Genomic DNA, 23,247 nt, shown 5'->3' on the forward strand with positions numbered 1-23,247 from the left:
GGAGGGACATTATCACAATCACTATCACAAGAAATCTTGTAATTCAGTGAAACTGTAATTCGTTAAGGGACAATTTGTAGCACATCCCATGTCATACTTGCCATGTGTTTTAGACCCATCTGTGATAGAGAAGAAATAAATAACTACATCTGCAAAAATTCTCATCAGTTCTCTCCTTCCTGAAATCTAGATGATGTTTACTAACTTATTTTTTTGCCAAATGGGTGATGGAGGAGGGACACTGTCACAATGGCACTCTCCCTGCCCCCTCCATCTGGATTCCCAGCATCTGGGAGTCCCAATGTTAGATTCTCATTTTTAAAAGAAACAAAGAGAATTATCTAAGCTTCAAGAGTCAATTAGATAACAACATTATACCATTATCCTCCTCATGATGAGGAAGTGAGGAAATCTACAAATTGAGTCATTGTTCATTTTATTACTGTTTCGCAAAGGAAACTGTGGACAGATACCTCTATCCCCTTTCATTGAATTTTATGCTGCTGCACAGAGTGGTGCAGAGCTAACAACTTGCTCATAAATACAAGGAAGACAAAGGAACTTGTGGTGGACTTCAGGAGACAGAAGAGCAACGTCCAGCCACTTTTGATTGATGGGGTCTGTGTGGAGAGGGTAACAACGTTCAGATTTTTGGGCATTGAATTACAAGAGGATCTGTCCTGGAGTGTCAACACAAGGGGGCTTGTGAAGAAGGCGCAGTAGAGACTGTACTTTTTGAGAATACTAAGGAAAAACCATCTTCCACAGAAACTGCTGCTTGCCTTCTATCACTGTGCCATTGAGAGCGTGCTCACTTATGGCTTATGTGTGTAGTACGGAAGCTGTACTACCCAGGACAGGATGGGGTTGTGCAGGGTTGTTAAGGCAGCAGAGAGCATTGTTGGCTGCCCACTCTCCACCGTAGAGCAGATTTATGCCACAAGGTGCCATAGGAAGGCACTGGACATAGTATAAGATCCATTGCATCCTGGTCACTGTCTCTTCGAGCTCTTTCCGTCGGGACAGGGATACAGGACGATGAAGACAAGAACGAGCCGTCTTAAGAACAGCTTCTTCTCCAGAGCAATCTCGGCCCTGAATGGGAAGCCCGGACTTTGAAAGTCATCTAATCTCCCTTGCTGTATTATATTGTATTGTTTAATTAGTGTTTTTATGGAGCAGTCAAGTAATTTCGTTGTCCCCGAAGGGGGCAATGACAATAAAGATATTATTATTATTATTATTATTATTATTATTATTATTATTATTAATTATTATTATTATTCTCAGGGAAATCTGGAAAATTGGCCTGGGCTTCCAGAAACATAATGCAATTAGTTATTAGTAATTTTATTAACTAATAATTATCCATTTGTTCCTTCTAAAGACTCTGTCCTTCACTGCCACCACTGCCAAATATTGTAAATTTGATAAATTCAGAAACACAACACAATTTTATTTGCCACACCAGTTTATTTTGATTATGAAGGAAGGAAAAATTAACCCATAAACCATATCATGAGACATAGCTCCCAAGCCCCACATTTCTCTATGCCCTGCATCCCATTCAGCCTCCACCAAATGCCAGATAAAAGACACAGGACTCCTGAGAATTCCAGAAACTCTGCAAAGCCACCATCAGAGAGGCAATCTCCACCTCTACCGATGCTGCAAGTGGTGGGATCCAAAATGATGAAGACATTCTTCTCTCCTAACTACCCTTCATTGTTGAGCCGCTTTCAGTGAGGCAGAGTATCACCGCATCGTGCTTCTGTTATAGTGCCTGAAAGGTAGTCATAATATGGTGATGTCCTAGCCAACTCACAAAACGTTGGGGTGGCACAGCCATTATAAACCTTATCAGGAACCGAACTGTCATCTGGTAAAGAGAAAGAGGCATGGTCACATGTGTAATTTTTTGTTATTATGCAAGAGAGGCTCAATATTGCATTCTGGATCATCACTTCATAGGCTCAACTATATACTGCATAATACTGTAATATGTTCAGGGGAGAGAAACCTGCCCTTCCCCACAAAACATGAAATCTTTTTTTTCTGGCATGAAGCTGCAAACAGAATAAGAGAGCAACCAACCCACCCTGGCAAACTGTGTTTCTAATCTCCCTCACATTTATTGGCAGTGATACTTACTGTGAACAAGGACAAACTCAATGCATCGAGTCTCAGCACCTTGACATCTGAGATTTCTCAACTTCGGACAATCTTCTGGGTCAGAAGCATCATAGAACGGACACCTTAGCCCATTGAAACCATATCCTGGCCCTGCCAAAAGCAATCCATACAATAAACACATGGATCCAGCCCATATATCTCCATAAAAAATTCCAAGGCCTTGGTTCTACAATCCTGCCAGAGGATTGCATTAATCAAGCAGACAATGCAGATCTGGTTATTACCTTGAATACCTAGACTGAGATGCCACACCTGAGATGGTGTGTTTTGGGATGGGGAGAGAGAAGCCAGACAGGTTTCAGGTGGTAGGCCACCCACTTGTGAGCCAGGCCCAGCCCTGGTAGGCATAAAAAGGTAAAGGTACCCGTGCCCGTACGGGCCAGTCTTGACAGACTCTAGGGTTGTGCGCCCATCTCACTCAAGAGGCCGGGGGCCAGCGCTGTCTGGAGACACTTCCGGGTCACGTGGCCAGCGTGACATCGCTGCTCTGGCGAGCCAGAGCCGCACACGGAAACGCCGTTTACCTTCCCGCTAGTAAGCGGTCCCTATTTATCTACTTGCACCCGGGAGTGCTTTCGAACTGCTAGGTTGGCAGGCGCTGGGACCGAACAACGGGAGCGCACCCCACCGCGGGGATTCGAACCGCCGACCTTTCGATCAGCAAGCCCTAGGTGCTGAGGCTTTTACCCACAGTGCCACCCACGTCCCTTCCTGGTAGGCATATGTTCCAACATTTCTTGAGAGGACATTGGGACATCTCCCGCCCCCACCCTCCCACAAACACATGGATATGGCCGGGAAAACCCAGACGTTTGGCAGCCCTACGTTATGTTGTTTACTTTGTTACTATGTTGTAAACTATGGTGTCACCTATTGCTGAAGGGTATATACATATATATCTACATACATTTTTAAAATAGTAAATACAGCTTGTTGTTGTTGTTGTTGTTGTTGTTATTCTTTGTATTCAATACACTTATATATGTTTTAAAATTTTATATACCACAATCCAGTCTCAAAGTGGTCTGCCAATTAAAAATGTGTGTGTGTGTGTGTGTGTGTATGAAACTGTGAAACTACAATAAAATAAAAAGCAATTTTACACATAGCTACAATGCAATGCAATAAAGCAATCAAATCTCAAAAGAAATAAAAATAAGATATATTTAGATTCAGGGATCCTTTCCCTCTCTTCAGAGACCCTTTTGCCAAGACATCTCCCAACTCACTACACATTACACTGAATTTATGCCCTACATTTACACAAATAATAAAATACCTGCTACTCAGTCAGTATCACAGATCCCATTCTGTTTCACAAATGTACACAATCTGCCCAGTCACTCCAGCATCTCTTACTCAAGTCACCATCCCCTGTCGCCTGTCACTCCTTCCACACAACCGGTCAGCCCGTTCTCCATGATTAGCACTAAAATCCAAAAAATATTCCAGAGCATACTTCAATGCCCCTCCAAAATTGAGGGCCTCGACCACTCCAATCTCCTCCTGGCCCAAAACCATGTCCCAAAGGTCAAGACATCCCTGCATAGGAGGATCTGACCAACTTGCCATCTCCAGTCCCGGCAGGACTCCGTCTTCCCAAGTCATCAGAGACGACAGCTTATGTTCTTGCAGGAGTCACACATATATTCCTGACAACAATTTCTCTACTTCCCAGGTCACAGTCTCCCTTTCCAGACTCTAGTTGGGCTAGTAGGGAGCAAGGAAGAAATGTATTGTGTGTTCAGGTGGAGACCCCCCTCTCCCCTAGGAGACAGGCCCAGAGCAATGAATCATACATGTCAACATTTATTATGATTAAAATGGCCACAACTTTATCCACAGTTTCACATGTAGGAAACTTTGGCTTAGGCATTGGCCATGTATCCCTCTCAGCCCCCCAGCCAGGGAACTGAGGCACAGCAGAGTTAATTGGATCAGAGGGGGCATTGTAAAATGCATCTTTACATAGCCAGCCCCCACTTCTCCACACAATTTTGGGAAGTTCACCAACAACCTACCAGTGTATGGCCAGTGACCCCCTTCACACAAGCCCTGAACCCTGAAAACGCCATTGCAAGGAGGGGTGAGTCACCACTGCAGTCCCCCCACCCCTAGAATGACGACTAAAGGTTTCTGTCCAAGGCCTAAAACTGCCAATGTTGTGACAATTCCTACAGGGAAGGTGAAACCTGCGGAGCAGGGACAATTCCTTCCTGGCTCTTCAACAGCAACCATCATAAGACGGTAGCAACACCCACAAACCTGGAAGGAAAATGGTTAAACTGCCACAAAAGGAAGAGATCTAAGAGAGGGTTGGGTGGGTGAAGCTCCAGAACCGACTGTGTGTCCCACGCTGGCTCCGCCCCACTTATAAAACCCCAGAGCAGACCGGAATGAAATTTTCTCACTCGCGGTCTGCTCACTTGGCCCGGCCCTAAGTGACACCACAGATTGGCTGGTTTAAATAGGGGTTTGGCAGGAACCCCAATGGTCCATGAATCTTGGAAGGCAGGCCAGCTCAGGCCAACTGGCTTGTCTCTAGGGAGTGCCGCGCGCTGGTCCGCAAATGGCACCCACTGTCAGATGTTTTAGTGGTTATTCATCTCTCTATCGCTCCCCAATCGCCCAATAAATGAAGAATCACCCTGGGGTCATTTGAAGCTCTTTGTCAATAAGTGCTTCAGACAGGACACTTGCTTCCCCTTTGAGACACAGATGGTGATGCTCATTCTAATCATCTCCCATGTAAACTAGGAAGATGGCTATTGCACTGGAACAGTATCATTTGTCTATCAGCAACCAATGGGGAAATGGGAAACCTCAATGCTATTCATGCTCAGGGATACATAGAGATATATAAATCTAAAAGAATGCAGCTACTTACAGTCAATCCGTCTTTCGTTGCACAAGTCATATTGGCAGCAGTAGATCCTATTATTTAAGTAATCACCTTCAAATGTAGAGAAGCTGTAATTCGTTGAGGGACAATTTGTAGCACATTCCTGTATAAAATTGGATTTTACTGAAGACCCATCTGTGAGCAAGAATTGGAAAGACTAAATCTGCAAAAATTCATATCACATCTCTCCTTACTGAAATCTAGGTGAAGTTTTTTTTAAAAAAAAAAATTGTCAAATGGGTGACTGAAGAAAATAAAATATGTCAAGCACTGGATTTGCAAGCTAGTGATTCAAGTCATTTCATTAGTAATCAACCAATGAGTACAACATATTTTCTTCTCCAAAACCATGTAAATATTCTAGGATATTCCTTAAAAAATTGCACATAAATGGGTCAAGGCAGACTTGGTTTTGCTAAGGGCTCGAAACAGGCTAATCTACCATTCATCTCTACCTAATAATCAGTTAGTTGTTTCAGAGGCCCACTCAAGAACATGCCATATACTATATTTTTAAGAGGCAGAAGAAGATTATATTACTATGCTATGCATTTTTGTGTTTTTCTACTGTAAACTGCCCTGTGATCCTCAGATGAAGGGTGGTATAGAAATTTAATAAATAAATAAGATGGTAAGAAAAACTGGCAACCCTGGAAAAAGAGAAGGCTAGTATTGAGGTGGTGAATGTTCACTTCACAATCCAAGTTTGTAGGAGAAAATAAAATACAATGAAAGAATTAAAGGCAATAAGAAAAGTACAATTAAAAATCACACAGCATTTAGCACATCAGTTGAGAACTGCAGCAACAAGCAAATGTATTGGGGGGGTGGGAATTGGGGATCGCAGAGCTCCCAAACTCAACATCCCTACAGCCCCTTTGCCTCAATTTGCAAACTATATCAGGTTGGTTAATTCACTTAACTCATGATGCTCCAGCAACTTTACATTCCTGTTTATCATTATGGCCTGTCACTCAGGTACAAGTCTCTATAGAGTTGAAAATCACCCACTGAAGACAACCAGAATGATTACAAAGCACTACCACCCACCCACAGCTCAGATAGCTTTTCCAGGAGGATCCAGTGGTTGATGCATGTAACCTTCTAAGAGGAAATGTATATATGTCTGTTCATGTTGGCTTTTTTTTTAAAGAGAGAGATCTGTGTGAAATGTCAGAGTATGCCTGTCAGGGTTTGAGGAAGTATGGTATTATAATATTGCAGACCTACTTGCCACGGCATTGCATGAGCCCATGGTGCCCAGCGTGTGTATCTGTGAGCACCGGAGGGCAGGGCAGACTGGGAGAGGGACGCAGAAGATGAAGGAGCCCAACACAGCACCCCAGTAGCCCCATGTACTGAGGGAGAAATGAGCTCCAACAGCCATGCAAGGCATAGTGGCAGATGGACTTCGTTACTCCCTCGGCTGCAGTATCACCACCTCTCCAACGCTTCTGCTCCCAAGTCACGCCTGATCCAGGAGTGGACCAGTTGCTGCTGCCACCCACACTCCAGCCCCACCCCAAAGGCCAGCCCAGTTGTGGGTTCCCTCAATGAGGGAGCTATAGTGGCAGTACATGGTGGCACCCACTTGAAAAAATGTGCCCAGGGCAATGCCCCTCCCACGCTACATCACTGCCTACTTGGCAGCAGCTGCTTTGCAGACAGTGAGAAGATGACTTTGAATCTTGCTTCAAAGGGCTGTGTTCAGGTCATTTAATTCTGGTTGGTCAAGGAAACAGCAGACCCCAATTGGCTCATGTTTCTTATCAGTTGGTAGTTAACTGTCAGTGAGGAATTATCATACATGGCAGTTGGGAAAATCAGTTGAGGAGGGAGGTGTGAGGCAAAGGCCAGAGAATATTCACATAAAGCATGTTAACAGTAATTGGCTGCCCTGTCTAAACTCCATAGTTGAGATTATTACACACTCTATCAAGTTACAGAGGAAGGGCCCTAACTCACCAGTAGATCATTTGCATTGGATGCATATGTTCCCAGATTCAATGACTAACATCTCCAGGTATGGATGGGGGAAATTACCAATAGACAGTAGACACCTCATGCCAATTGGTTTAGACAATATAAAGATGGAACAAGGGTTTGAGTCTGCAGGAGGTAGCTTCCGCTTCCTGTCTTCATGTGAGCAGGTATTATATCACCGAAACAATGTAATGTATAAACCTCTTTCATTTCAATGAAGAACATATGTGAGGCTTGAATTAAATGCATTACTATTTGCATAGATTCATGCTATCGCACTCCCAGTTATGTCACTTTCTTGGCACTCTCTAAATGTTATGGAATGTGACTCAAAACAACAAAACTGCACACATGCACAAAGAAAATACAGAGGTGTGTTACAGCACTATGTTGTATGCAAGCAAATAACAAGGTGTCACCATGCTCTCACTTACTCCTGCAGTCCCAGTTGGGAGAAAACTTGGAGTACACTAAAGCAATCATGTTTTCAAAGGTTTGGAGCCAGTACCACAACACTCCTCTGATTGTGGTTTGTCTCAAAGTATAGTGGCACCCCATACTCTTTCTGAGTCTCCCAGGACTCAGAAGAGTGTGCTGGTCACCTACATCTCTTATCCTAAACTCACAGTAGGTTCTACGCATGTGTGGATTCTAAAACCCCAACATTGGAAGACATGTACACTTCAGCAGTCAATTAAAGAAACCTACTAGGAATTAAGGTAACAGGGAAACAAGCAAAAAGTCAAAGCAGAATACAAAATAAACCCAAGCACTGTGGCTCTAAACTAAACCAATCTTAACCAAAGCACATCACTTGTTGTTCAGGTTTACTCACAAAGAATCATTAATTTTTAGAAGATTCCATCTTGGAACCACAGTGCTGGAAAGGCAACTGGATCCTCTCCTGTTGGAAGAGGAACAAACTGCAAGAAGCAGCTCAGTTTTTTAAAGGCCCACTCCTCTCTTATGGGAACGGAGAAGCCTTAGCTATTTCTGATCAAGTTTCTTTGGTCCATCAAATAGCTCCTTTAAGTATCCTCTTTGCTAAGAATTATAGCAAAGAATTATAATTCTTTGCTAAGAATTATAAGAAATAAGAAGGCTTGACTCAGAATTGATGTGCAGCTCAGGCTCTTTCTTCACAGCATGTTTCCTGGCTGAATTTCTTGGGCCCCAGAAAGAGAAATCTTCCAGATGTACTCAAATCCCTTGAAGAAAGCAAGCCCATTATATGTCAACACACTCTTCTGGGGAGAATCACAGGCCTGGTTCATGTGTACACTCACCTCAATTCATCTCCAGTTCTTTGGTTGTCCAGCACTTAATTACTCACCTGAATGCATGAAAGGTCACCCCTAGATACTCCAGGGACCAAATGGTAGACCTACACACCCAATTTTAATTAAACAGAAAAGACATACTCACTTAAATTGACCTTGACAGAACGTTGAAAGCAAAAGCCGTTGTCAATTTTGCAAAAACTGAAGAAACCGTTGGAACACATTAGATTTGCCACTTCTGTGAGGAGAGATGAAGAAACATTCAGTGGCACCACAAAGTTGCTCATTCCATGAGAAATGGCATCTACATTCACGATTAGAAATATGACCATGAGCTCAACCTTTGTTAGATATAATCCAACAAACGAAATAGAAGCAGCTTTCATCAACTCAGGATCCACTTGCAATAGTGGGTCATGTGGGATGAAAGCATCCAAAATGCTAAATAATGCTCACAAGGTCTCTACAACTCTGTAATGTCATATGTTTGAGACAGTTATGTCAGGTGGTACAGCAGTGGCCCTTATTAACCATCTTCTGTATGAGAGCAGCAGAAGTGGTGTACTGCTATCAGTCTCAGTTTTTCTCTAACAGTATTTATGTTAGAAACAAATCTATATAAAATGTATTATCAACATTTTCCTGCATTGTACATATTAATCTGAAAGTGCAAGCACACAAAGTAAAAGTTATTTCTTATTTAAAGTGTCTTGTTCAGCTTTTAGAAGAGGGAAAAGGGAACTCCTTAAAGGGTCAAATGGCCCTTTATCATACAGCAATCTTATTGGTTTTCAGGATCCACAAGCAGTGGTGGGTTGGAAGATGCATGTACACATATACACACTTTCCCCCCATTTCTCCCACCCAAACATACCCACTCACAGTGATAGACAGAGAAATAGCTTTATGGTGATTCATGCATCCCCACACCAAACCAATGGCATCTATTTCCCCCATTGCAGCACATTCCACCTTACCTCTCCCTGTTGCCTAGATAATTGACTGTGTGGTTCCCCCTTCTTCCCTGCACCAGTCAGATGGGCATTAAGTTGTACAGTGCAATTTCAAAAGTCCCATCACACACTGCTGCACACAGCCCACATTATTGGTGCTGGGAAGTGTGCTACCACCAGCCCAGAGCATGAGCAGAGCATGAGGGCAATGGGGAGAAAGGTGCACCAGGAAAGGCTTCCCCATCCACCTTCATCACAATCGATTGTGTGCTCATCTGCCCTGCCAAACACCTGCTTGGCCAACTGAGGGAAGCACAGTTACCGAAACAGGACAAGGGGTCAATCCGCAGGTATGTGACATAGACAACCGATTGCAGCTGACATGAGGTCCATAAGCCATGAATTGCTCACTTGTGCTGGAAGTAATGGGGAGGTGGCCCAGTCTCATGAGAAGTGTAACAAGCCCAAACAGAGCAACCACATCAGCACAGGAAGCACTATAAAATCAAGCACTAACAGGCAGTGCCATTGCTGGGAGGGAAGACTAGCCAAGTTCTTTGCCCTTGGTGAAGCCTCCAGAGGCTGCATTGCGGCTCTCAGCCTCTGTGTGTATGTGTGTGCAAATGCATGTGGGGGGTGTGTGCAAAACTGGGTGATTGACCTGGGTGAAATAAAGCCTAGTTTCGCCCCTGCTACCAGAGATTCCTTTCTATTTTGATTCCCAGATGCTCTTGGTCTTATCCAATCTTTTCAGCATATTTTTCCCCTTCAATGAACCTATCTCAGTCTCTCTAGCTTAGTCCACCCCACATCCCCTCCCAGGTAGTGAAAAGAAGAATCCAGGATTTCAGCTTCCTACTCACCTGGGAGAAACAGGGCCAGGAGAAGGCAGATACTGAGGAAAGCCTTCATAGCGCTGAATAGATCAAAAGCTTAGGAAGACTCAGAACAAGCCAGCAGCTGACTTGTGGAGGAAGAGGCTGATGTGGGGGAATTTATAGGCCAAAGCGGGGAGGCCTGGGAGTAGAGGTGGGAAGAACTGGTCCAGTGAGGGGCGGGAAATGATGAAATTAGAAATTGCATAGAGTGTTTTCTTGCAACACAAATTTCAGTGCTGAAATTAATAAAATGTGTTTTTTTTAGAATGGCATGCTCTTCTGCCAACTGCCTCTTCAATTAAGAAACAACTCTTCAATTAAGAAACAACGATCATTCTCCTTTGGATGTAATTTTACCAAATGACCTTCCAGTCCTTCTCCACCCCAATTTCCCCACAATGTATGAGGAAAGTCTCTAGAGTCAGCCAACTTGGCACGTTCAGTTTTGTAATATACAATCATTTTACAGCTGAATTTTTAAACCCCACAAATTAAAAGCTGCTTGAGAATGTTTTAAACAAATTAGAAACTCGGAGCAGGGAAACAATAGCAGAACCCCCCCCCCCCCGGCCGCCGCCAAGCCCTGCCCAAGGAGTTCATTCACGTGAGTCTGGTTCCACCTCATAGGTCAGCTGGTAATGGCCTTACAAAGGTAACAGACTCTGCAGTCCTCACCACAGTCAAAGGTCCAGTCCTCACTGAAACAGGAGTCTTTATAGCTGGAGTGCAAGGGCCTGGGCCCTGCCCTTTAGGCCAGATGGTGAAAGCCTTGCAAGGGGCAGGCCCTTCAGTCCTCACCACAGCCGATGGTAAGTGACCAGTCAAGTGACAATCAAGTGAGATGCAGAAGGCTTTACACAGTCAGCCATTTTCTTCCAGACATAACATGAAGAGAACAAGCAATATGGTTTTGTAGTAAATTCCCTCCACTTAGGTCTGGAACTGAACTGGTGGTACACAGCTTGAATTGTTCCAAGAAAGGCTAGTGCTTCAGGCATGCATTCAGCGGCATCATTTGCACATCACTTGAGTGTTTGACAACCGCAAACTGAAGCACTGTTTCTGTATTTTTGCTTGTGCGCTGCTGTATTTTCCAGCCATATTTGCCCATTATCATAGGCTTGAGTTCTATTCCTCACAGAAAGGAATAGTATCTTTCAGTGGGACTTCATTGCTGCCTCTCTGGATTGGCTGGGAGAAGTAGGCAGGAGCATATTGGCAGAAGAGGAAGCAGACGGAAGAAGAAGTGCCATGACTTCCGGGGTGGCGCCATCGGTAATGGTGGATTCCCTCTGATCTGGAGGGACTAGCTCCACGGGAAACGGGTCTGTTCCGCTACGGCGAAGCGGGGACCCTTTAAAAATCACAGACGGATGAAGCCTGTGACCATGGGACTCGGCAGGCACCTCTTGCGCCCCCCCCCCCAATTCGTAAAGGAACCCAATTTTGGGCTCCAGAGCGTAGAGGGGCAAGTGGCGCGGTGCTGAGAGTCAACTGCTTCTTCCATGGAGTGAAGCCGCACAGCGGTTGCCGGAGAGCGCTACCTTTTTCCTGGGACAATTTGGCTACAAAAACAACTACCCGTGAGTAGATTAAATTTGGACAATTGGACTTTCAACAATGGGAATTTGGACTGAGAAATTCTTTTTAAATTGGCACTGATTCCATTGTTCTCTTTCGCATTCTAAAGGAGCAAATATTGACAAAATATCTGAAAAAGGAAACTTTGTTATTAGACCCACCTTTGAAAAAAAAAAAGAAGAAGAAGAGATGAATACAAATGGGAGTTTTTCCCCTAGGGGGAGCTTGTGATACTGTTACTGAATTTGAACTGGAGAGTCTCACAGCTGCAAATAGATTAATATCGTGGAAACAGACTGCTGACCTTGCATAACAATGTACTCAGAGGCTTTGGTGCGTGCTTTTTGCAAGATAAGCGTTTCACTGGAACAGTTACATGAGAAGACGGATTTGACAAGTGTCTTATTGGGACAGTTACATGAGAAGATGGATTTGATGACTGTTGCGATTAGAAATTCTGGACAGGCAGTGGGTATCTACATAGAACCCACCCAGGAATCAACTTGTGCTCTGACAGATCAGATGAGGGAGGAGGTAGTTGTTGGACCTCAGCTGGCAGAGATCGAGGGAGCTGTGGCCCAGCAGGAAAATGAGTTGTTAGATCTGACAAATGAACGTGGAAAAAGACAGATTTGGAGAGATAGAGTGATATTTGGTTTGGAGATGGGGGGCTGGATAGACCCCCCTGTGCAGGGATGTTTTGACTTTTCAAGTCTGGCAGTGGGTCGTGAGGAGTTTGGGGATGGGGGGGTCCTCAATTTTGGAGGAGGTTTGAAACAATTTATTAAAAATCACATGGAGTTCAGTGTGGACTATGGAAAAGGGGCTGATCTGTCGAGAAGGGACAAAAACATTCTTAAGTTGGTGTTTCCACGAGTGAAAGGAGTATATGAAAAAGATATGCGGGTGGGACATGGAAGAGACTTAAGGGCCTCGGACATAAGATTACCAGGTTAATGAACTTGATGGATGGGACAGAAAGGACTGACTAAACCCGGGACCAGGAGGAAGAGACGTTGGATGAAGATTGGAAGAAAGTTTTTTTAAAAAAAAAATCTTATTTAAGATTGTCTTAGAAAATTAATGAATAGTAGAAAAATGCTGGAATGAATTTATTTGACTTTAGTAGAATTGTTAAAAAGAGGTGGCAAGAATATTTAGGGTTTTTTATGTAATATAGGCTAAAATAGATCAAGGTAATTTAATGACAAGATATTATGAAAAAATGGAAAGGATTTGCTGTTATAATTAATAACTAGAATACAAAAAAGGGAGGTATGAGGAGGTCAATGAAATAAGGTTATGAGAGTTAAGGATTTGGGAATATTGGATTTGTTTTTGATTTTGAACTTCTTTGATTTGTATTGTTTGATTGATGTTTGCTTTTCTATTGTTTTTATTTTCTTTTTCCTTCTTTTTCTTTTTATATTTTTTGTAAATTTAAAATTTTCAATAAATATTATTTTGAAAAAAAAGAAGTGCCATGGTATTTTATGTAGTATTACACAAAAATGTAAATTCTAATCTTCACACAATATATGCAAACATCTTCCGATGTCCAGGTAAATTTCTGGCTCCACTCCTTTGGCTCCCTGTTTCCTGTTTGACCCCAAGCACAGCTATAATGTACCACCTGCTATCCCTTCCCCTGAGCCCTTTGGAGAGGCTTGCAGGGGTTGCTTTTGGCCCCCAAGCCAAATGTCCTCTACCCTTGGTGGTCATAGTCCTCCAATCTTCTCTGGCTTTTGGCTTCCCTTTTTCAGCCAAAAGAGCAGTTTGGTAATTTTAGACCAAACTATGAAACCATATTTCTTCAACAAGTGCACTATGAATCCCCTCTTATTCAGAAGGTAAATTGGCTGAGCAGCATTTTGAGGAAATATTGGCTGATGTTAGATTTCCCATGAACCTCAACTGGTAGAGTTGAAATGAACCGGCTAAACCCGGCCCTGTTCTCACAATGGCCAACCAGATGCCTGTGCAAAGCCTCAAAGCAGGACTTGACATCAAACCATTCTCCCCACTTGTGATTGTTTTGTATATTGTTTAATTCTATCGATATTTAATTGTTGTTCATACTTCTCCTTCTTTTCCTTTTTTTTAAATGGTTATTATTCTTACCTGTAAACCATCTTGAGGCCCATCAGGGAAAAGACAGAATAAAATAAATAAATTGTTACGAGGTGGGGGGATTTGGCGGGGGTTGGAGGGGGGCGGACAAAAGGGGTCCTAAGATGTATGCCAGACCCATCTATTCCCTGGATCCAGTAAGTGTTAAAAGTTAGTCAATTGGCAGAATAGTCAAACCATGTTCCTGGTGAGCTGATGGGGTATTAAGGGGCTTTGTGCAAACAGAAAATGGGTGGGGGGCCCTCCTTCAAGAAACAAAGCCAGAGGTGAGAGCAGAGTTTTGCAGTGATGTGAGACAGATGTTAAGGCAGCAAGCTGGGAGAAGACAGAGAGATAAAGCAACTTTGGTGTCTGTCACGGTGTCCTATTGTGCCAGCAGCGTTTAGTCATGCTGGCCACATGACCTGGAAAGCTGTCTGAAGACAAATGCTGGATCCTGCGGCCTGATGAGCGCTGCACCCCACAGTCACTGTTGACTGGCGTTAACTATCCAGGGGTCCTTTCCCTCTTACCTTTTACCTGTGTCAGAGACAAAGGCATGATGATTATGGACTACATGTTTTCCTAGGATTCCTAGGATTTTAAGGCACGAGGTTGAAATCCCTTGTTGGAGGAACACTTGTCTCCCCCTCACAATCAGTTTCATACCACTGACAGTGAAATCTGGCAAAATGCTTGAGGTTCCAGAAACCTAATCCAATTTTGCTGCTGAGCTATGAAATCTAGTGTAACCTGTGAGGCCTCATTTCCCCAGGGTGGTGAAACTGAGGCTGGCACAGATTAGGAGGGACGTGTCCTTGGAGTTCTTGGGAGGGGAAAGAGATTTAATTTGCTTTCAACACTGCTTTAAATTCTGGTATGGTGCTATTAGAATTCTAGCAATTTGTGACACTGTGCTGAACCTCTTGTTCCTGGGTGCTGGCAAAGTGCTCCTTGTCGTGGCCTATACTTTCCTCCAACTAAGCCTCGTCATGCTTCCAAGTTTGGCCCACTGCTCTTCCTGACTCTTCAGCTTTCTAGAATGATTAAGACACTCCTGATCACCTGCCTCCTCTTGGTCCAGCTTCTTCCAGGAAAGAGCCTTGGAAGACTAGACACGTTATGGGTATAAAAGTCCATAGTATCTGGTTTTAAGAACACTGAAATACAACTGATAACTTTATCAGATCATAATCTGATATTTACAATTATGAAAGGCCAACCAAATACCACTGTTAGATGGAAGCTGAATGACAGCTTGTTAGAAAGACTGGAATAATGCAGAAGGGATTTAATGTTTGACTGACTTCTTTGAGTTAAATATAGGGAAATGTACAGATTTAAATACAGTATGGCATACTGGGAAGGTGATTATTAAAGGCTCCTTCAAACAGCAAAATGCTTATCAAAAGAGGTGAAAGATCAAAAGACATATTAAAAGAAATAGCAAACTGTGAAAAGTCTTTAATTGACAAGCCTGGTGATAATAAAATGTTACAAACTATTAGACTGTCATTGTTGCGTGTCAAGGTCCCCAATACACCCCAAAGGAAAACACAATTGACACTTAATTTTTGTTTAATTTTTTTGGCATAATTTTGGCCACAACTTTATTCAAATACAGCAATGTGAGCGGTTGCTTAGGCATTGGTAGCACTAACTGCCCCCGCACAGGGACAGCTCTGACATTCGCACCCCCCACGAAGTCAGGAAGGGTAAGTCACCTGGGGAGAGAGACGGGACTGGGAACCATGCCTCACCTCTCCCCAGCATGCTCCAAGGGGCTTGCGTGGCCCTAGCCCCTTGCTAGGGGGTTTCGGACAAAAGCAAGGGGGAGCCCCTGGGTTCCTTTAATGGTAAAACCCTTCAGCAGCAGCAGCATTTTGGAGGGGCAGGCACAGCTGAATTCATACCCCTCCACCAGCAGCAACATTTTGGGGGGCAGGCACAGCCGAATCCATACCCCTCCAGCAACCAATTCCAGACCAATGCCTAACCGCAAACCTTACAAGTTGTGATGATTTGCTACGCAGTAGGCGAAAACCAAGTGGCACACACTAATCAGCCAAATGGCAAAATTCCTACCGGGCCCCTGCCCCAAAGCAGACGACCCCATGACAGGCAATAGCAAGGTCAAGCAAACAGCCTAACATTAGGGAAGGGAGGGCGGGTGATCCGAAGCACGCAGCGAAAGAGGATGTCCGTTGCTGCGTGCCTTGTATTTAACAAATAGGACTGTCAATCACTAAATGGCAACATCTAATTTTCCCCAGTAACAGCCCGCCCCTGCTTACGAGTTGGCCAAACCATCTGCCCAGAAACAGCAAGGTGTCTTGGAATCCCCAACCGCAACACATGCTCTCCGTGATGGAGAACACGCTTTATTAAACCCATAGGTGTAAACTTTTCCCTTTTCTTGAGAGGAATCCTATTCAGAATAAGGGAATCTCCCTTTAAAAAAGGGAAAATTTGACAGCCATGATTAAACAAACAGATGGAACAAAAGTTAAAATGTTTGAAACAGAAGTACTTCAAATTTGACAGGCTTCCGGCGATCGTGGGAGTGAAAGCAAGCACAATTCCTCAGTGCTGAGAGAATCCAGCTTTTGAGGGGAAAAGGGAGGGTTGCAAGAGCGCTGCAACCCCCCAAACAGCCTTGAAAGGATATTCAAGGGGCAGGGTCCTGGCACGGTCCATGGGCTTATCCTCTGGCTGCCAAGTAACCGCTTTTTTGGAGGCGATGAGAGCAGCGGGGTAGATAAGCGGACAGCGGGAAGCCATTTCTATCCCTCAAGAGTGAAGCTCTTAGCTTGCACACAGAAGCGATCAGCTCTCAAACATTAAGAAACCGAATTGGGACTTTTTAAAATACAAATTTATGGATTAGAGCTAATTCGAGGTGGGTAGGGATAGCGTGGAAGGCTCTGCTAATTTTCTGCATTTATGGATTTCTGCTCATACTATAATATATATACCGTAATAAAGATAAATAAATTTAAATAAATTGGCAACTGTCTGTCTCAGGAGACAAGGAAAGAGTGTGCCTTCAGGGGTGAAGTCAAGCCACTGGAGAGTTACAGCCCTTGCTGTGGATGAAGAGACTGATAAGGGAGAGAAATGTTTTGTTGCTGCTGGGTCAGTTCAAGGTATCTGGTTGTGGTGATGCAGGAATACCATGGCATTCCTTCTTTCTGTGGTCATCTCAGTGGTCATTCCTCCTCTGGTCACTGCTGTGGATACATGTCCAGACTGATCGTCTCCAGGCACAGAGATCAGAGATAAGAAAGCCCATTTGATTTGAACATCTACAATACAGATAAGGAGAAAGAATTCATACTGAAACCTCTTTTTATATTGCAGCGTTTGGATTTGATATCCCGCTTTATCACTACCCGAAGGAGTCTCAAAGTGGCTAACATTCTCCTTTCCCTTCCTCCCCCACAACAAACACTCTGTGAGGTGAGTGGGGCTGAGAGACTTCAAAGAAGTGTGACTAACCCAAGGTCACCCAGCAGCTGCATGTGGAGGAGCGGAGACGTGAAGCCGGTTCCCCAGATTAGGGGGCTACCGCTCTTAACCACTACATAATCATATAACAGTAGTATTAGTAAGATGATAGATGATAGATATAGATAGACAGATGATAGATAGATGATAGATAGATAGATAGATAGACAGATAGATAGATAGATGATAGACAGATGATGATAGATAGATAGATGATAGATAGCTAGATAGATAGATGATAGATAGACAGATAGATATACATCCAATTTACTTTAGAAAAACAACTTTTCTGGCCTATTTTGTGAAATCTTTTAAATCATAGCATGAAAACTAATTGTTCTGGCAATGGTGGGTGCAATACCTAGCCTGGCCAAATCCACAAGATGTTTCTGAGACATTAAGACCATAAATAATTCTTAATTAGCTGAAGTTTGCCAAATGACCTGTCTACAGAAGCTAATGTTCCTGCAATGGTTATTAGTAGTCTTAATCTAACACAAATGTTTGGAAACCGGTCACAAAGTCTGCACACTGTTGCCAAGTTTAACAATTCTAATGGCTTTAGCTGAGCGTTTACAAAATTTGCTTGATGTGCAGAGGATGTGTGTTTGAATCCAAGACTGTGACTAAGGGAGAAAGAAGACCCTTTTGGGGTGCTAATGCTGTGAATTTCTCTGTCGTAGGCTCAGTATAGATTGTATACTGGCCCCTGCTGGAATAACTTACATTTCTGAGAGAAATGGAAAGAGAGGGTACTTGACCAACATCATGGGGTAATACTCCCATTGGATTGCACCTGGGGAATGCTGTGGCCCCTTGCCCCCACATGGGCGTATGAACAGAAGCATCTGCTCTGGATCCACAGTCTCCATGTCGTTTACAAATTAAAACTATATGAATGTGTATTGTATGTGTGTAAGATATGTATTATACGTTATAGTCACAACAGAAATGAATAGACAAGGAGTTGTACATAGTAATGGGTGAGTTGTGTTGCAGTACTGCAATGTTTATCACTGCTACTTCTCCTGTGTGTACCGCATCTTGTGATTGATTTTGTGGGGTGGAGTTTACCTGGGCCTACTTAACATTTTATTCAAGTTGACACCCCTGTGACACACACACACACACACAACTGAGAAACTACAATAAATTAAAAAGCAATTTTATACATATCTACAATGCATTGCAATAAATCAATAAAATGCCAAACGACCAATTTTACTTAGACAGAAAAACCTTATACTCACCTAAAAAGACATTGGTGTAATGAATAAAGCAAATGCCTTTGGCAATACTGCAACCCATCTCAACAAGGCTTCCAAGGTCAAAAGCACTGTGACAGAAGAGAGTTGCCACTCCTGTGAGGGGAGAGGAAGAAACAGTGCCACTCCATTGAGCAGCTCATTCTTTGAGAAATGGCATCAACATTCACAGTAGAAATAAGGCCATGATCTCAGCCTTTGTTGGATGCAGTCCCCCAAACCAGACATGTCATACATGTGAGGCAGTTATGTCAGGTGGTACAGCAGTGGCACTTATTAACCGTCTTTCATGTGAGAGCAGTCAGTCTTTTATGTGAGACAGCAGTCTTGTTGGTTTTCAAGATCCACAAACATTGATGGATTGAAAGATGCATGTAAATATACACACCTCCCTCTTCTATCTCCCCTATCCCTGTTGCCCAGATATCTGGCTGTGTGGTTCTTAATTCTTCCCAATCAGATGGGAATTGAACTACACAGTGCAATTTCAGAAGTGCATCACATACTTCCACACAAAGCCCACATTATTGGTGGTGGTAAGTGTGCTCCCATCAGCCCTACAAATAGCTGTTGATCAGGAGAACATGAGGGCTATGGGGAGAAAGGTGCACCAGGAAAGGCTTCCACCTTGCTTACAATGAAAATTGTGCTCATCAGCCTTGGGAAACAGCTCCTTGGCCAGCTGAGGGAAGTACAATTACCAACACAGGACAAGAAGTCAATCCACAGGTATGGGACATAGGCAACCTGTTGTGGCTGGCATGAGGCCCATAGGCCACAGGTTGCTCAGCTGTGATGAAAGTAATAGGCAGGTGGCCCAGTCTCATGAGAAGTACATCAAGCCCAAACAGGGTAGCCCGATCAGCACAGGAATCACTAGAAAGAGATCCATTTCTGTTTTCGTCGACCCATTTCTCATATCCCATTTGGTGTCACCAGTCTTGATCTCAGGAAGCCAAAGTCTGAATGAACTCTAAATGAAAGTCCACCTTCCCAGTATGTTCACACTCCTGCTTCAACAACATCTACAATGGCTTTGTCATGTCCAAAGAACGGAAGATGGCAGTATTCCCAAGGGCCTGCATCCATAGCAGTCACCAAAGGAGGAACAACAGCTGGAAGGAGCGCAGACAGAAGTTGTATAGTTATTCAACTCCTTTTGATACTCCTTTTCTGAAGCTTTTACAACTCCACAATATCTTCTATGAGGTGAGACAACTGTACACAATATTCCTGATATTGTCACACCATAGACTTGTATAGTAGCATCATGATATTGGAAGTTTTATTCGAAGGTAGAAAATATATCTACAAATAAGAATCAGAATTCACACTATTGCAGTGATAGATGTTTTTCTCCCTCTCTCATAATAAATAACTGAGGGACACCCAATGAAGCTAAATACAGAATAATTCAGGACAAAGGAAGTCCTTTTTCAAAAAGTGCGTAGTTAAGCTATGAGTTTCATTCCCGCAAGATGTAGTGATGGCTACCAAGTGAGGTGGCTTTGTCTAGGCATACTAGTCACAATGGCTAAGTTTTACTCCCAGGTTGTGGGTGCCCAGTGGCCTGCATGTGCATCGCGACATCACATCACGTCATGTGCGTGCTGCTAGGCCTCCGCCAGCTGCCACTGCTCTCAGGTGCCCCAGCATCAAATGGGCCTCTGTTGGAGCCCACTTCCACAGTGGCAGGGCTGAGGCATTGTAGCGTGGGTTCCCATGGCTCTATGGAGATGGCACGAGGCCTCCACCAAGGCCATTCACTGCCACAGATTCCTGTCAAAAGTCTACTGGCAGGGCGTTCCACCTGGCAGGGCCTGTCACACGAAAGGCTTGATCTGACTTGGAGGCTAATCCTCAGGGGTGTAGGGAGAATTGTTCCACCAGAGGATCTCGCTGCTTAAGGTGGAGCATAAGGGATTGTGCTGTCCTCAATGTACTTTGGGCTCACATTGCTCAGGAATCTGTAAAAATAAACACAAGTACCCTGAATGTGGTCTGGCAGCAACTTGGCAACCAGTGCAACTGGTTCATCCACAGAGCCACACGATGCCAGTAGCCTGCTGCTTATGAGCACTCTGGCCCAGGGTGTCAACATGGGCCCCAGATTATGGATGTCCAATGGCACCTGCAACATAACGTGATGTCATGACATTGTGACATCATAATGTCACATGACATTGGCGCCACCGCAGAGCTGCTTCTGGGGCCTCACGAGACCTCCGATGCAACCTCAGGTTTATACCTGAAACCTCATTTAGAGGCCTGTTAGGGCCTCAAACATCACTTCCGAGGCTTCGCAGGGGCTCAGATGGGCCTTGCAAGGCCTTGGACGTGTCCTCAGAGATTGTGTCAGAGCCTTTTGGTGGGGGTGTTGAGAGTTAACTAGCTGCAGCTTCCAAGTCTGATGAAAGGGCAGCCCCACTGCATGTTGCAGTAACCAAGTCTTGAAGTTACCACTTCAAGGGAGTGGGCATCCAGAGGGGAAAGTTTTGGCTATCCTACCCACCACTGCACCCAATGTGCTTTGACTATACGTGATATTGGCTTTAGGCAAGCTTACCGTTCTCTGATCCTTCTAAACACTGGGCTGGGAAGGGCATATCAGACATTTGCCCCCAAATCCAGAGTGAATTCAATCCTTCCCAATACTTACCAGGAGGATCTGTACATGGCAAAAGTTTGCAGGCTAGGATGAAGGCATCTAACACTGGCAAAGCCGTTATCTCTTCTTCTTCTTTGCTGTAGAGACGCTTCAGGTTGTGTGTTTTTGGGTTGCACACCGCACCGAACCAGGAAGTACCAGAATGGGTTACTTTTGGGCTTCAGTGCTCGCGCATGCGCAGAACCACTAAATTGTGCTTTGCACATGCACAAAAGCGCCGAATCGCTGCGAACGTGCCTCCCGCATGGATCACATTCACAACCCAAGCGTCCACTGTATTGGCAATTCTGCTTCTACCATTCTGCAGAGATTCTAAATATCTGCCAGAGCTTGATATTATTTAAAAATATTCTGCTGGGGAAGGAAGATGTACCTGGGATTGTCATCAGTTGTTGTGACGGTATCAGGACTTTAGAGGGCCCTAAATTCGGGAATTCCTTCCCCATGGAAGTGCATCTGGCACCTCTTTATGCTGCCTTTTGACATGTGAGGAGTATATTTTTAGCACCCATCTTATTTCTAGTGCACTCACCAGGAATCTGCAATCACTAATCCAGACCTGGGATGGGGTGTGAGGTTGGGTTCAACCACCAGGTTTGGTGCTATCCATTGCTGTGATGGGGACTTGAGCTGGATCCTGAATTGCAGAACTCAGGAGATACCGCTCAGGTGACAAAACTTGGCATGACCCCAGCAGTGTGTACCTGGGTCAGAAGGCACCATGACAGTGCACAGCCTGTTTCATAGCAGGTGGATACTTTCTTGTCCCAACAGGTTTTTGGGAACTTTCTGGTTTTAATGAAGAGCTGCAGCTGTGCTGTTTATATTGTAATCATTGGTATGGTTTAAGAAAGTTTTATATACCTATGTTGAAATCCCTTGCAGGAACTTTGTTCAGATGTTCCCATATTGCATCACATTACCAGCAAGAGTAGAATGGGTTGTACCTTAACTGTGTCATCTGATCTATTTTTGTCAGTGGTTACCTGAGGCCGCGTCAACCTGGGCCTCATCACCCAGCATCATCCTTCAGAATGAGCCTCATCCTCCACTCTGCTTATCTGAGACAGTCTATGGGTTCTCTCTCTCTTGGCTTTTGGGGAGAATTCAATCCAAAGTAAGTGGGGAAAACATGCCAGCCATGCAACCCTATCAGTATTTACTTGGGTGGCAATGCGTCCCCACTTTCCTTTCAGGCATCACCAATACCAAGAAGAGGAGGCACGACAACAGATATTTGGGTGAAATCAGAACACAACATTATTGATTACAGTTGTAAGTGGTTTGACATAGGAATTGGGTAGACCCCACCCCTTCCAACCCTCCTGCCAGAAGAACTCACAGTTTGGGGTAAACTGGAAATGAGGAATTATTCTTATTCTTATTCTTATTTGTACCCTGTCCATCTGCCTGGGTTGCCCCGCCACTATGAGCAGCTTCCAGCATATATAAAAACAAAGCAAACCTTAAACTTTAAAAAGCTTCTCTAATCAGGGCTGCCTTCAGATGTCTCCTAAAATATATAGAATTACTCATCTCCTTTACATCTGATAGGAGGGCTTTCCACAGGGTGGGCGCCACTACTGAGAAGACCCCTTGCCCGGTTCCCTGCACTTTAATTCTCGCAGTGTGGGAAATGCCAGAAGGACCTTGGTGCTGGATCTCAGTGTCTGGGCTGAGGAGGTCCTGACATACATAATGGGGTAATACCCCCACTGGATTGCACGTGGGGAGTATTGTGGCCCGTTACCCCACATGGGCATACAAACAGAAGCTTCTCCTCTGGATACCCCATTTGGGTGAGGGGGCAGGCAGAGACTGCAATCAGTGCTCAGATTAAGACTAAACCTATCAAATGCCCAAGTTGTAAAAATTGCTATGAGGGTGCTGAAAACTAGAAGGCTAGATCCAATTTCCCAACTGGGAGA

The 23,247-nt window shown here is 44.1% G+C and overlaps 2 protein-coding genes and 1 long non-coding RNA gene across 11 annotated transcripts in view; 1 reads left to right on the plus strand and 2 right to left on the minus strand.

The window, feature by feature from the left end:
• Positions 1–10,652, minus strand: part of LOC310684737 (phospholipase A2 inhibitor gamma subunit B-like) — a 179,614-nt gene extending 168,962 nt beyond the window's left edge. Inside the window, exons 1-4 of one of the 9 annotated variants that reach the window (XR_014514801.1) lie at positions 8,504–8,525; positions 5,081–5,230; positions 2,152–2,283; positions 1,454–1,879 (exon numbers count right to left, since the gene is read on the minus strand). Coding sequence is in view for 1 of the 9 variants with exons in the window: in XM_083456240.1 (XP_083312366.1) it covers positions 5,147–5,230; positions 8,504–8,596; positions 10,175–10,223 (226 nt within the window). In the remaining 8 variants the exon portion in view is untranslated. Of the gene's footprint in view, positions 1–1,453; positions 1,880–2,151; positions 2,284–4,214; positions 4,818–4,840; positions 4,870–5,080; positions 5,231–5,283; positions 6,084–6,325; positions 6,888–7,512; positions 7,698–8,503; positions 8,597–10,174 lie in introns of those variants that run through there. The other 8 variants (XR_014514802.1, XR_014514803.1, XR_014514804.1 and 5 more) reach the window with 8 other exon arrangements.
• The window catches only part of LOC310684686 (phospholipase A2 inhibitor NAI-like), a 118,790-nt gene that overhangs the window by 38,966 nt on the left and 56,577 nt on the right, over positions 1–23,247 (plus strand). The gene's annotated exons all lie outside the window — the stretch shown is intronic.
• On the minus strand, positions 16,836–20,753 carry LOC310684894. Its single transcript, XR_014514938.1, has 3 exons — positions 20,641–20,753; positions 18,637–18,747; positions 16,836–17,184 (listed from the first exon to the last, which is right to left on the minus strand). It is a non-coding gene; the product is annotated as an uncharacterized lncRNA (long non-coding RNA).

The sequence above is a fragment of the Podarcis tiliguerta genome, assembly GCF_965153285.1.
Source record: "Podarcis tiliguerta genome assembly, chromosome: 8".
In the NCBI taxonomy this organism is placed as follows: domain Eukaryota; kingdom Metazoa; phylum Chordata; class Lepidosauria; order Squamata; family Lacertidae; genus Podarcis; species Podarcis tiliguerta.